Here is a 13,302-nt window from a genome sequence, read left to right on the forward strand (position 1 = left end):
TGGGCTGGAGCTTCAGTCCGCCTCTGAGGGGCCTTTGGCGTCACCTGGCCGCCGCCAGGCCACCTGTTGCTCTCTGGGTCCCGCGTCCCAGGAGCAGGTGCGGAGACTGCACGGACGCTGCAACTTGTGGCCCCCAGCGGACTCCCAGCCGCCAGCCACTGGCTCTGAGGAGGTATCGGGGAAGGGCACGCCGGCAGTCACATGGAGAGCGGCAACGGGACGCCCCTGGCCGGGGCACTCGGGGCGGCGGCCGAATCCCCCCAGTGCCGGTTGCCGCCTGGAGGGGAGGGCGCGACGGGGCTGGCTGAGCCCGACCGAGCCGCGGAGGACGCTGCAGCTGGCAGCTGCGGCGGGAGCGGGGGCGGGCCACCGCGGGCTCTGCGGGCAATATACGTGCGCAGCGAGAGCTCCCAAGGCGGCGCCGTCGGCGGCCCTGAGGCCGGGGCGCTGCAGTGCCTGCTTCGGGCCTGCGAGGCTGAGGGCGCCCACCTCACCTCCGTGCCCTTCGGGGAGCTAGACTTCGGGGAGACGGCGGTGCTCGATGCCTTCTACGATGCAGGTGAGGGCGGGTGCCCCCTTTGTCCCCAACCCACTCCAGCTTTCCTTATCCTCCCAGAAGCCATGGCACTCCCTCCCTGGGTCGCTACCCTTAGTTCTCCTCCCCGCTCCCCATACTCCCTGAATTTTGGACAAGACCACCAAGGTAGTGTCGTGCCCTTTTAAACATAAGAAAATAGAGGCCACTGGCATTTAGACCCTTTATCCTTCAGTCTTTTAAAATATCCCATAACCCAAGAAGCAGCCAGTAACCCAGATGATGCTGAACATCCACACACACACACACACACACACAGCAGCCACAACCCCAGTTCTCCAACTTTTCTCACTCCTGGCATGCCCCATACTGGCATGGGTCCCAGTTGCCGGATTCACATTAGAATCACCTGGGGAGCTGTTAAAACTCTCCATGCCCACCCCAGGCCAGTGACAACACGGCATGGAAGCCTCAGGGGTGCTTAATGCTTGCTTCCCAGTGATTTCACCTCGCAGCCAAGAGCTGGAATTGGTGTTTTACAAGTGGTGTGGTTTTGCCTCTTAGAAATACTCCAGTATTCTTTTGCACATTTTAATTCCTGACGCCAACACACGCTGATGGTGGGGTGTATTCTACCACAGTGCACAAGCATTCAGGGGTTCAAGATCTCCATTGCTGGAGTGGCATACTAGGTCTCTAGGTAAGTGTGCCCTATCAATTCAGCCTTCAAATCAGTACATCAAGTTGGAAGACATTTCTCCAGGTGTGCAATGAATTGTTTTTTTCTTTTAATTTTTTTAAGTTGTAAATGAACACAATATTTTTATTTTGTTTATTTTTTTATTTTTTAATTTACTTTTTAGTTTTCGGTGGACACAACGTCTTTATTTTATTTTTATGTGGTGCTGAGAATCCAACCCAGCGCCCCGCACATGCCATGCAGGCATCTTGAGCCACATCCTTACCCCTATTTTGTTTATTTTTATGCGGTGCTGAGGATGGAACCCACTGCCTCACATGTGCTAGGCAAGCATTCTACCACTGAGCTACAGCCCCGGCCCCTGAATTGTTTTTTTTATGATGCAACTTTGGTGACAAGCTTTTGGCATTTGAGTGACATTTATAAGCATTAGATGTGAGATAGTAATTACCTGGGAATCCTTGTCTTCCACTGATCAAAACAGAGTAACAGTGTCTACCTTAAACCTAAAATCGTATGAGAAGATCAGTGGGGGATTGCCCTTAAATTCTGGGCTTGCAGTCCTGTCATAGTATTTAATTGTATGTGTTTCTGTGTGGTGTTGGGGATGGAACCCAGGGCTTCATGCATGGTAGGCAAGCACTCCACCACTGAGCTACACCCTCAGCCCAGATAATTCTCTTTTTACTGGTGGCAGCATGGATGTGGTTCTTCTGCGGAGCAAATCCTCCCCAACTGTAAGGGGGTGGGGTGTCAGGCTTGTTTAAACAAGTGGCAGCTGGACCCATTGAGAAAACACTTGTGACATTTTTGACTGTACTGAGTATACCTTTCAGCACCTCATCTTTTTGAGAAGTTGTTCAGGAGGCCATTCACTTAGAACCACTTGGTTTTCTCCACTTCTGTTCATTCTGCTCCAAGGTTAAAGCTTGAACAGACCCTTCTCTGAATGTCCCTTTTGCCATTTTGTCCTCCTGCCTGCTGGTGTCAACTCTGAAAAATTTACGTGCAATGGCTTTACTTTTGTGGGACTCTGTGTGGACACATGCATGTGTACCAGGTCTTCACCTGCTAATAGTGTCCCTTCTAACAGGTTCGGTGTGAAGGCTCAGATATCAAATCTCAGGCTTTCAATTCCAGAGCTACTGAACAAGGACATCAGCTTTGCTTGCTTGAGGTCTAGATTGCCTTGAATTTTTGATTACATCATGTATCTCTTTTTGGTTAACCTTGTCCTGGTCTTGAATAAATCACTTCTCAATACCTTGTTATAATCAAATTATTTTTAAAATTTTTTTTGTAGTTGTAGATGGACAGAATACCTTTATTTGTTTATTTTTATGTGGTGCTAAGGATCAAACCCAGTGCCTCACACATGCTAGGCAAGTGCTTTGCCACTGAGCTACAGCCCCAACCCCAAATTATTTTCATAGTTTTGAAAAAGGATACGTAGTAACTGTGATGAGTGGGTTTATGAATTAAATAGATGATCTCCCCACACCCACACCCACTCCTGGCTTTTTTTTAAAGCATTCTCCTTTTTTTTTTTTCTCATTCTCCTTTATTCCATAAACACCTAGTTACAAGTTGCACAAATCAAAAAATAAAGGCAAAGAAGGGTATGGGGAAGGTTTTTGTGATGTAAGTGAATGGGAGCGTGGGGAGAAGGAGAGAAGAGTTGGAACTCTCCACAGCCCTGGACAGGACTATGACTCCTATACTAAGGGCTCTGAGGAACAGGTGGGCAAAGATCCAGGGTAGCTAAGGGATGGAGGGCATTCTCCTTTTTTTAACCTTTATTTTATTTATTTTTTAAGAGAGAGAATTTTTTTTAAAGAGAGAGAGAGAGAAATTTTTTAATATTTATTTTTTAGTTTTCGGTGGACACAACATCTTTATTTTATTTTTATGTGGTGCTGAGGATCGAACCCAGTGCCCCGCGCATGCCAGGTGAGCACTCTACTGCTTGAGCCACATCCCCAGCCCCTATTTATTTTTATGTGGTGCTGAGGATTGAGCCCAGTGTCTCGCATGTGCTAGGCAAGCGCTCTACCACTAAGCCACGACCCCAGCCCCATTCCTGGCTTCTTGATCTCTATCCTTACAGCTTTTTTTTTTTAATATTTGTTTTTTAGTTGTAGTTGGGCACAATACCTTTATTTTATTTATTTATTTTTATGTGATACAGCACATAAAACGGAGTGACAGTGTCTACCTTAAACCTAAAAGCATACGAGAAGATAAGTGGGGGCTTGCCCTCAAATTCCGGGCATGCAGTCCTGTCATAGTAGTTTAATTGTGTGTTTCTACGTGGGGTTGGGGATGGAACAGTCGAACCCAGGACCTTGCACATGCTAGGCAAGCACTCCACCACTGAGCCACAACCCTAGCCCCATCCTCACAGCTTTTTGATATTTCCACCAAAAAGATATAAATCTGCCACTTTGGCTGTTGTATAAAATCCTTAAACTGGGGTTTTAGCATTTGGGTTGCTTCTACCTAGAGGTTCCAGTTTGGTAACCTCTAGCCATATGTGGCTCTTTACATTTAAATTAGTTGAAATGCAATAAAATAGAATAGTTCTTTAGTTAGACTAGTCCCGTTTTAAGTGTTTCATAGGCATAGGTGGTTACTGTGTGGAACAGCAAAGAGGTAATGTATTCCTCGTTGCCAAGGTGCCCTTAGAAAAATGTTTTTCTAGAAAAAGGAGGGGAGGGCAACTATTGAGCCATCCCAGGTGTGTTTTGAAGGGTCATAGAAGTGACACTTAAGCACTTCTTATCTCCTGTTCTCATAGCAAGTCAAGGCTGAGTTTGATTGTATCTTTCCACCTCCTTGTTCTGTCATATGTGGTTCAGTCTGGGATTGATTGAATGAGCTGAAGAACGTCACAGGCACCTAAGCAAGAACAAGTGGACACTGTTGGGGAAGAAAACTACCCAGCACCTTTTAAAAATCGTGGCAGTGTGTGTGTGTGTGTATATATCAAAATTTACCAATTTAACTGTTTTTAAAGTGTGTGTTTCAGTGGCACACTTAAAATGTTATGCAATCTTACTATTTTAAGACTCTATTTTTCAGCCAGGCTTGGTGGTGCACGCCTGTAATCCCAGCAGCTCAGAATGCTGAGGCAGGAGGATTGTGAGTTCAAAACCAGCCTTAGCAATTTAGTGAGACCCTAAGCAAATTAGCAAGACCCTGTCTCAAATATTTGATAATATTTAGATAAATAAATAAATAAATAAATAAATAAATAAATTAGATGAATAAATAAAAGGGCTAGGATGTGGCTCAGTGGTTAAACATCCCTGGGTTCAATCCCTGGTACCAAGAAAAAAAAGAAAAAAAAGAAACAAAACAAAACAAAGAAGGAACACTCTGAGGCTCACAGTAAAATTGAGAGGAAAGTACAGAAATTTCCCATGGCCTCCTGCATTGCTCTGCCGCCCACAATGAGCTCCTCCACTCTCAGCATCCTCCAACACAGTAGTACACGTACACTGACAGGTCATTATCACTCCAAGTCTTTAATTTACATTAGATTATACTCTTGGTGTTGTATGTTCTGTGTGTTTGGACAAATGTGTAAACATATGTACATGCCATTATATCATGGAGAGTATGAGAAAATCCTCTTATGCATATTGAACAATTTGGGTTTTATCATCTCAGATTGAAACTCTGTACCCATTAAATAATAACTCCCTATTATTCAGTTTCCCCCAACCCCTAGTAACCACTATTTTACTTTGTTTTTATGAATTTTTGCCTGCTTTAGATACTGCATATAAGTGGAATCATAGAATATTTGTTATTTTGTGACTGACTTATCTCACTTAACATAATGTCTTCAGGGTTCCCCCATATTTCAGTTTGTAGAAATTTTTTTTAAAGGGGGGGAGAGAGAGAGAGATTTTTTTTTAATATTTATTTTTTAGTTTTCGACACAACATCTTTGTATGTGGTGCTGAGAATTGAACCCAGGCTGCACGCATGCCAGGCGAGTGTGCTACTGCTTGAGCCACATCTCCAGCCCCAGTTTGTAGAATTGTTATTAGAATTTAGTTCCTTTTTTGAGCTGGGGTTGTAGCTCAGTGGTAGAGCGCTCGCCTAGCATGCGTGGGGCCCTGGGTTCGATCCTCAGCACCACATAAAAATAAAATAAAGGTATTGTGTCCAACTACAACTAAAACAAAATATTTTAAAAAAGAATTTAGTTCCTTTTTAAGGCTAAATAATAATGTCACTATAAATATACACATTGTTTATCCATCAATGAGCATTTGGGTTGCTTCTACCTTTGATTATTGTGGATAATGCTGCTTTGAATATGGGTTGTACATTTATCTGTTTGAATCCCTAGTTTTGTTTCTTTTGGGTATATACTCACAAGTGGAGTTGCTAGGGCATATGAAAATTCTGTTTAATTTTTTTGAGGAGCATCCCATTTACTTTTAGCAGAGCTGGTGGCCATCTCTTTGTGTCCTTAGCTCCTAGAAAGATCATATTTGATTGGATTAATCTAGCATCTATCATCCATTGCAAAAAGGAGTCCTGAAAACTGTAAAACCTGTCGATTCAAGTGTCAATTGCCCGGTTATTTCCAGTATTACAGAACAAAGGATGTCCCTCTTTTCCTAAGACAAACTCCTTCAGGATATGCCTTTGGTTTGCCTATCTTGTCATTTTACTAGAATCCCTAGTTATGACCTCAGCTCCTGCAGTGTGTTTGGTCTGTATTTTCCAGAGCAGCCTTCAATGCTTGTGAACATAAGACTGAGCTATCCTGCAGTGAGGAACCCTATGTGATTTGGTTTCATACTTTCCAGCCATTTTGACCATGGAGACTAGTTCCCCTGGATGCTATAATTGAATATATTTATTATAGTAGCACATGTTGAAGTGAGCTCTGAACTGGTAGAATTCAATTTATTATCTCCTGGGAGTCCACCAAGTTATTGATGCAGCTTTACTCTCCAGTTAGTTTGGTGGTTAATGTCCAATCTAAGTGAGGGCCTCCACCTAGATACTAATTGGAAGCCTCCTTGAGTTAGCTATTAACTGCTCAAATGACAAGAACAGCCTTGTCCATAACTGCCTGAGGCATAAGTAATCTTCCATACCTATTGGGTCTGACTTTGCCTCACTTTTTTCCTCTTGGAACCTCATTTATTTAAAAATTATTATTATTAGTAGTAGTACTGGGGATGTAACCCAGGGGTGCTTTACTGCTGAGCTACATCCCCAGTCCTTTGTTTTAGTTTATTTAAAAAAATATTTTGAGACATGGTCTCACTAAGTTGCTTAGGGCTTTGCTGAATTTCTGAGGTTGGCCTCAAACTTGCAGTCCTCCTGCTTCATCCTCCGAGTCATTGGGATTATAGGCATGTACCACTGTGCCCAGCAGAACCTCATTATAAATGTCACTTTCTTGACCCCAGGGACTTGCTTCTGATTTTTTTCTTCAATTATGCTTACAGTGATTTTTGTTGTTATTTGTTGGTACAGGAGATTGAACCCAGGGGCACTTAACCACTGAACCACATCCTCAGCCCTTTTTATTCTTCATTTTGAGACAGGGTCTCACTAACTTGCTTAGGACCTTGCTAAGTTGCTGAGGCTGGCTTTGAACTTGTGATCCTCCTGCCTCAGCCTCCCAGGCCACTAGGATTACAGGTGTGTACCACAGTGCCTGACTTTACAGTGATTTTTTAAAAGTTGTGAAGTATTACTGTTTATAATGTAATGCTTGCATTTTTTAAACATAGATAAAAAACAAGACTAGGACTTTAATCTGCACATTAGTCATTTGACTTTCCTCTATGCTGATACCCCCCCCCTTTTTTTTTGATTCTGGCTGGCTTGTTTAGAATCAGGGGATAAAAATTGTGGTGGATACATTCTACGGTCATGTATATCTATCTAAAAAGAATAAATTAAAAAAAGAAATTGTGGAGAGAGCTGGGTGGCTGCCACATATTTGTGCTGCTAAAGTGACCATTACATTCCCTAGCTAGGGAGATGTACCACTACTTCTGACCAATGGAATGTAAGTAGAAGTGGTGTTTGTCACTTTTTGGCCAAAGTGTTGCTGCATGTAGTAGGCCTCCCCAAATTCTCCCATCCTTTTTCATGGTCTGCATGGTGACCTTGGAGGCTTCATGTAGAAGACAGTGGTGGCACAAGATGGAAGGTGCTTAAATCCTTGGGTCACCTTTTGAAGGACAACAGTTGCAACAGGAACATCCATTTTGGATTTTACATAAACAAGAGAGAAACTTTTTGTCTGTCAGTGTACTAAAACATAGATTATTTGTTATAGTGACTAACTGCTAGAAAATTGTCTGCCAAGACATACTTTGTCAAGAGAGAGCCATGGATCATCTCATGTCACGGATCCTTACTGTTGTAGTAGCGCCTCCATATGGGCTAAGAAAATACAAATGATATGCTTGAGGCATTAGGTTAATAACAGCCATGTGAGGGGAGACATTTTATTTCCTTTCACAGTTTCATCAGTTTTGGAGGCTGGGTAAAAATTTCTTTTTTATATTAAATGATTCTGTAGTGACTGTTGGTTTTTAATCCAATAGTGATATTGGCTTTCTATAAAAATAGACATGTTGCCAGGCACGGTGGTGCACACCAGCTGAGGAGGCTGAGGCAGGAGGATGATAAGCTCAAAGCCAACTTCAGCAATTTAGTAAGGTCCTAAGCAACTTAGTGAGACCCTGTCTCAAAATAAGAAGAATAAAAAGGTCTGGGGATGTGGCTCAGTGGTTGAGTGTCCTTGGGTTCAATGCTTAGGACCAAAAAGAAAAAAAAAAAAAAGAAAGAAAAAGAAAACCTAGGAGTTAGTCTTGACTCTATCTTCTTCCTCATTGCTAAATCTGGTTTATTATTTCCAAACTGATTCTCAAATCTGCCCATTTCCCTTTGTGCCCTACTACCATCATTTGTCATCTAGGTTACTACCAACAGCTTTTTAACTGGTCTCTCAAAGCTGGGCTAGTCTTTTTGGGGGATGGGAGGTGGGATACCAGGGATTGAACTCAGGGGGACTTAACCACTGAGCAACATCCCCAGCCCTTTTTATACTTGGAGACAGGGTCTCACTGAGTTGCTTAGGGCCTCGATAAATTGTTGAAGCTGGCTTTGAACTCCGGATCTTCCTGCCTCAGCCTCTGAGCAGCTGGGATTACAGGTGTGCACCACCACACCTGGATCCTAGCCCTTTTAAAAAATTTTGAGATAGGGTCTCGCTAAGTTCCTTAGGCTGGTTTTGAACTTGCAATCCTCCTGCCTCAGTTTCCTGAGTGGCTGGAATTACAGGCATGTGCCACAGCACCCAGCCCTAGGCCAGTCTTGATATATTCAAATCCATGTTGTCTGCCTAGAAGCCACTGTAGCTAAGCCCCCCTCCTTTACCCTGCAGTCTTCCTCTGGCCAGTAGCTATTCAGCATTCAAAGTTGAGTTCTTCAGGAAACCTTCTCAGACTCCTCTACTCCTCCCTACTAGCTTTTGCATGCTGAGGGGTTCTTTCCTAGCAGATAAGACAATTGCAATTAAATGATTACTGATTTAATGATTGATCTTCTGCCAGAGAGCAAACTCTTCAATGGAACAGATGCAGTTTTCTTGATCCTGGGACTTTCTATCTTTTTTTTTTTTTTTTGTACCAGGGATTGAACCCTGAGGTGCTTAACCACTGAGCCACATTCCCAGCCCTTTTTATATTTTATTTTTGAAACAGGGTCTTGCTAAGTTGCTTAGGGCCTTACTAAGTTTCTGAGGCTGGTGTTGAACTTGGGATCCTCCACTCTTAACCTCCAGGGTGGCTAGGATAATAGGCATGTCACCATACTTGGCTTATCCTTCGGCTTTTAGTGGATTCAGATGACACTTGATTTCTCCTTTTGAGATGAAGCCAAACTTATTGGATGCCCTTAAAAGAAATTCAGAATAGAGTTTCTGTTGGTGACCTTGTTGAAAATGGTGGCCAGGACATAGGCATTCTGCACTTATGCCTTTATTAAGAAATAAAGTATGTCGTAATGCTGTTTCTGAGTCTGAACCTTCCTCAGTAGTACATGACTGATAGAAGAGACTAACAGAACTTACTGGACACACCGGAATGAAACACTGGCTTCATGTGTATGCTAGACATGCTGGTTCTTTATCTTTTTGTCCACATTTTTTATACTGTGTTATTTTCTATGATATGATTATGGTTTTACTTTAAACAAATATAATGGGAATTATAACTCAGAAGCTTTCTTGCTCTCTTCCTCCCTGCTGCAAAAAGTGACCTGGTATGCAGCAATAATTTCACTCCCAGGGACCAGGCTGCAAGAGTCCCTATCCAGACCTCAGCTATGTTCTGCCAGACCTGGGTACTGGCTGGACCACAGGGGTTGGGAGGGGTGGGGGGGTGCTTCCTTTCCATGCCACTGCTACTCCCACAACATTAAGCTGGGAACTTTCCTCAACTTTTAGTCACGTGGGCCAACTTTGATGAAAGAAGCATTTTACTTGCAGCATTTAGTTGATTCATTGCCGATCACCTTGAGCACATTTTAGAACTGACATTTGTGGGCTGGCCCGCTACTTTATTAGCTATTATTTGTTACTAGGGCAAAAAATGTTCTCTTTTCAGCGGTCAGCTGGCATAGTTTTGGAATATAAGCCATAAGCTTTTTAAATTATTATTTAAAAGCCTTCTACATATCAGGTTTGGAGATGGGTGGTATTCAACTCTTAGTCAAATAATAGCTGGGATATGACTGAACTTCTACAGAGTAGCCTGGAAAAATTCATGTTTCTCAATACTTTGTGCAGGTTTTGAGCTATTGGGTGTGGCAGAACTTGGCAGAAATGCCCGATTGTTGTTGGGGTTTGGTTGTTGATGGTTGTGGGTTGGGGGGTGGTTGCACAGCAGAACGGAGTGGTGGGCCTTGGCAGGAAGTAACCCTCATTTGGAAATCAGGGTCTGCAGGAGGGCAGCCCAGGGGCCAGGCAGAATTGAAGGGGAGGGAAAGAGAAGGTGGTGAGAAGTAGGAGCAATTGATGTAGATAAGTTTTTCCCTCTTAAATGTTTTATTTATTATGGAAAATTTCAAGCATGTATATTACCCAGCTTCAGCAATTATTAACATTCTGTTATTCTTTTCTCTTCCTCTACCCATTCACCACCCCTACTTGACTATTATACTTAAGTGTTTTAATGAAAAATGTATATACATTGAAATACACATCTCATCTGACTTTGAAAAATGATTAACCATGTGTAACCCAAACCCCATAACAATACAGAACATTTCTATCTTCCCAGAAAGTTCCCTCATGTCCCCTCTGATGCATTCCTTCCTTTACCCCCATTGTTGACCTCAAGAAATGATTCATCTATCACTATAGATTAGATCAGCCTTTTCTAGAGTTTATATAACTAGATTCACACAGTATGTATTCACAAAGTGTGCCTGGCTTTATTTGCTCAGTATGATGTTTTTGAGATTCATCCATATTACCGCAGGTATCATAGTTTGAGTTTTTTAAAATGTGAAGTACTATTCCATTGTAATAATATACCACAATTGGTTTCAGCATTCTCCTATTTGATGGACATTGGGGTTGCTTCTAGTTTGGAGCTAATACAAATAAAACTGCTAGGAACATTTATGTGTAGGTCTTTTTGTGGACTAATATTTTTTATTTCTCTTGAGTAAATACCTAGGAGTAGAATGGCTAGATCAAAGTACAGGTATATATAGGAAACTCTGTCCCTTTATCTAAAGTGGTTGTACCATTTTATATTCCTAGCACCCATGTGTGACAGTTCCAGTGGCTTTACATCCTCACCAACATTTTGTATTATTGATCTGTTCAATTTTGGCCTTTCCAGTAAAGGAGGTAGAGATTTCTCATTATGGTTTTAATTGCCTTTCCCTGATGATTAATGATGTTGAGCACCTTTCCATGCACTTTTTTGACATGCAGATGTCTTCCTTTGTGAGGTGTCCACTTGAGTCACGTACCCATCTAATTGGGTTGTCATCTTATTATTGAATTATGAATTCTTTATATTTCTAGATTTAAATGCTTTGTCAAAAGTATATTTTGTGAGCATTTGCTCCCAGACTGTGGCTTGCTTATTCATATACTCATTGGTGACTTTTGATGAGCAGAAATTTTTATTTTTGATGTAGTCTAATTTAGCATATTAATCTTTCATGATTGCATGCTCTATCTGTCTTATGAAACCTCCCAGGTGATGGCTGTGCAAATAGTCTTCTGTGTACTTCTGAAAGCTTTATAGTTTTATCTTTTACATTTACATCTGTGATTCCTCTCAAATGAAGTTTGACACTGGAGACTTTGATAAACCAAGCCTGAAACCTTGCTTCAAACATATTGGGAGACAAGGCTTGGCCAGGATGAGCTTGCAAGGCACTTGGATTCCAGATCGTAGGACCACAGCTACCTCCTTTTCATCTCATCATCCCAAAAAGTTCTGGAGGCTCAGGTTGCCCTTTAGGCCAATGGCCCATCTGCCTTTTGGAGAAAAAACTTCCAAAACAAAACAACACATGTACTATCATTGTGTCCCACTGGCTCTGATAATACAAGTGGTACACGACAAAGGACATTGGTATTAGGCACCAGAGTTTGAATTTCTACCCTATCCTTTATCATTTATTGACTGGATGACCTGGATAACTTAAAATATCTGAGTCTCATTTTTAAAATCTCCTATGTAGTGAATTAAGCTCAGTGTCTTGAACTTGGTAAGTGCTCCATAAATGCTGGTTATCCTTACACCCTTACCTTCTGCCCCCATCAATAAGTGTACCAGAGCTTCAGTTTATAGAATGAAAGATGCTTTGGGCAATAAAGATTAAGGGCTCAGCAGGCATGGTGGCACATACCTGTAATCTCAGCTCGGGAGGCTAAAGCAGGAGGATTCAAGTTCAAAGCAGCCTCAACAACATAGTGAAACCTGTCTCAAAAAAAAAAAAGATTCAGGGCTTGAATCCCTTGGACAGATGGCCCGTCATCAGGAAGTTGTGTCATATTATACTCCTGCAGTTTGTAAGAAAAGTTTAGAGGTTGGAGATTACATCCTAACTCCATTCTTTGTCCTGTGCTAAAGAATGGAGGTGAGGAAAAAGCATAAAACCCTACCTTGAATACGCCTCTTAATTTATCTTTCTATTGAGGTATATATATATGTGTGTGTATGTATACACACACACACACACACACACACACATATATAGTCTTGAGTGTGCTTCTGAGTTTTCACTTACTGAACACATTGTATACCTAGCACCCAGATCAAGAAAGTGGATGCCAACAGCATCCCAGCATGTGATTGTTGCCCTTTTCTAGCCTTACCCCTGGCTAAGAGCAACCACTATACTGATTTTACAGCAGCATGGGTTAGTTTTGCCTGTTTCTATACTTTCTATTAATGAAATAATAGTTTGTACCATTTTAGTTTTTGGATCCTTTCATTCACTTGTGTTTGTGGGATATCTCTATAATATCAATATGTATAGCATAGTGTAAGAGGATGCCACAATTTGTTTCTTTTGTAAATGAACACTAGAGTTGGTCCCAGTTTGAGACTTATGAATGGTGCTGCTATGAATATTCTAGTACTTGGTTCTTATTGGTTTTGACAGCTTTATTGAGATGTAGTCCAGTCATCTAAAGTGTATATAGTTCCATGGGTTTTAGTATATTCAGAGTTCTGTAATCATTACCACTATCTAACTTATTATTATCCCCAAACAATAACCCATTCATGCAGGAACTACCTGGAGTCTCACAGAACTGTATTAATCCCTTTCAAGGGCAGCAGCTACAATGGCCTAACCACCTTATACTAAGGTGCCCCCCTTAAAGGTTTCACTACCTCATCACCACTGCACTGGAGAGCAGTCCTCCAGCATATGAACCTTTTGGGGGCCACATGCCAACTGTATCTAAACCATAGCAGATGCTTAATTGGCCTCCAATGTATCCCATCAAATTTTTTTTTAATTTATTTTTTTTATTGGTTGT

At 41.9% G+C, this 13,302-nt stretch overlaps 1 protein-coding gene across 1 annotated transcript in view; it reads left to right on the plus strand.

Annotated features, from left to right (window-relative positions):
* Nucleotides 1-201: 201 nt before the first annotated feature.
* The window catches only part of Map3k15 (mitogen-activated protein kinase kinase kinase 15), a 114,602-nt gene continuing 101,501 nt past the window's right edge, over nt 202-13,302 (plus strand). Inside the window, exon 1 of the mRNA XM_026405447.2 lies at nt 202-559. Within this exon, the coding sequence (XP_026261232.2) occupies nt 202-559 (358 nt within the window). The remainder of the gene's footprint in view (nt 560-13,302) is intronic.

This window comes from Urocitellus parryii, chromosome X, assembly GCF_045843805.1.
Source record: "Urocitellus parryii isolate mUroPar1 chromosome X, mUroPar1.hap1, whole genome shotgun sequence".
NCBI lineage: Eukaryota > Metazoa > Chordata > Mammalia > Rodentia > Sciuridae > Urocitellus > Urocitellus parryii.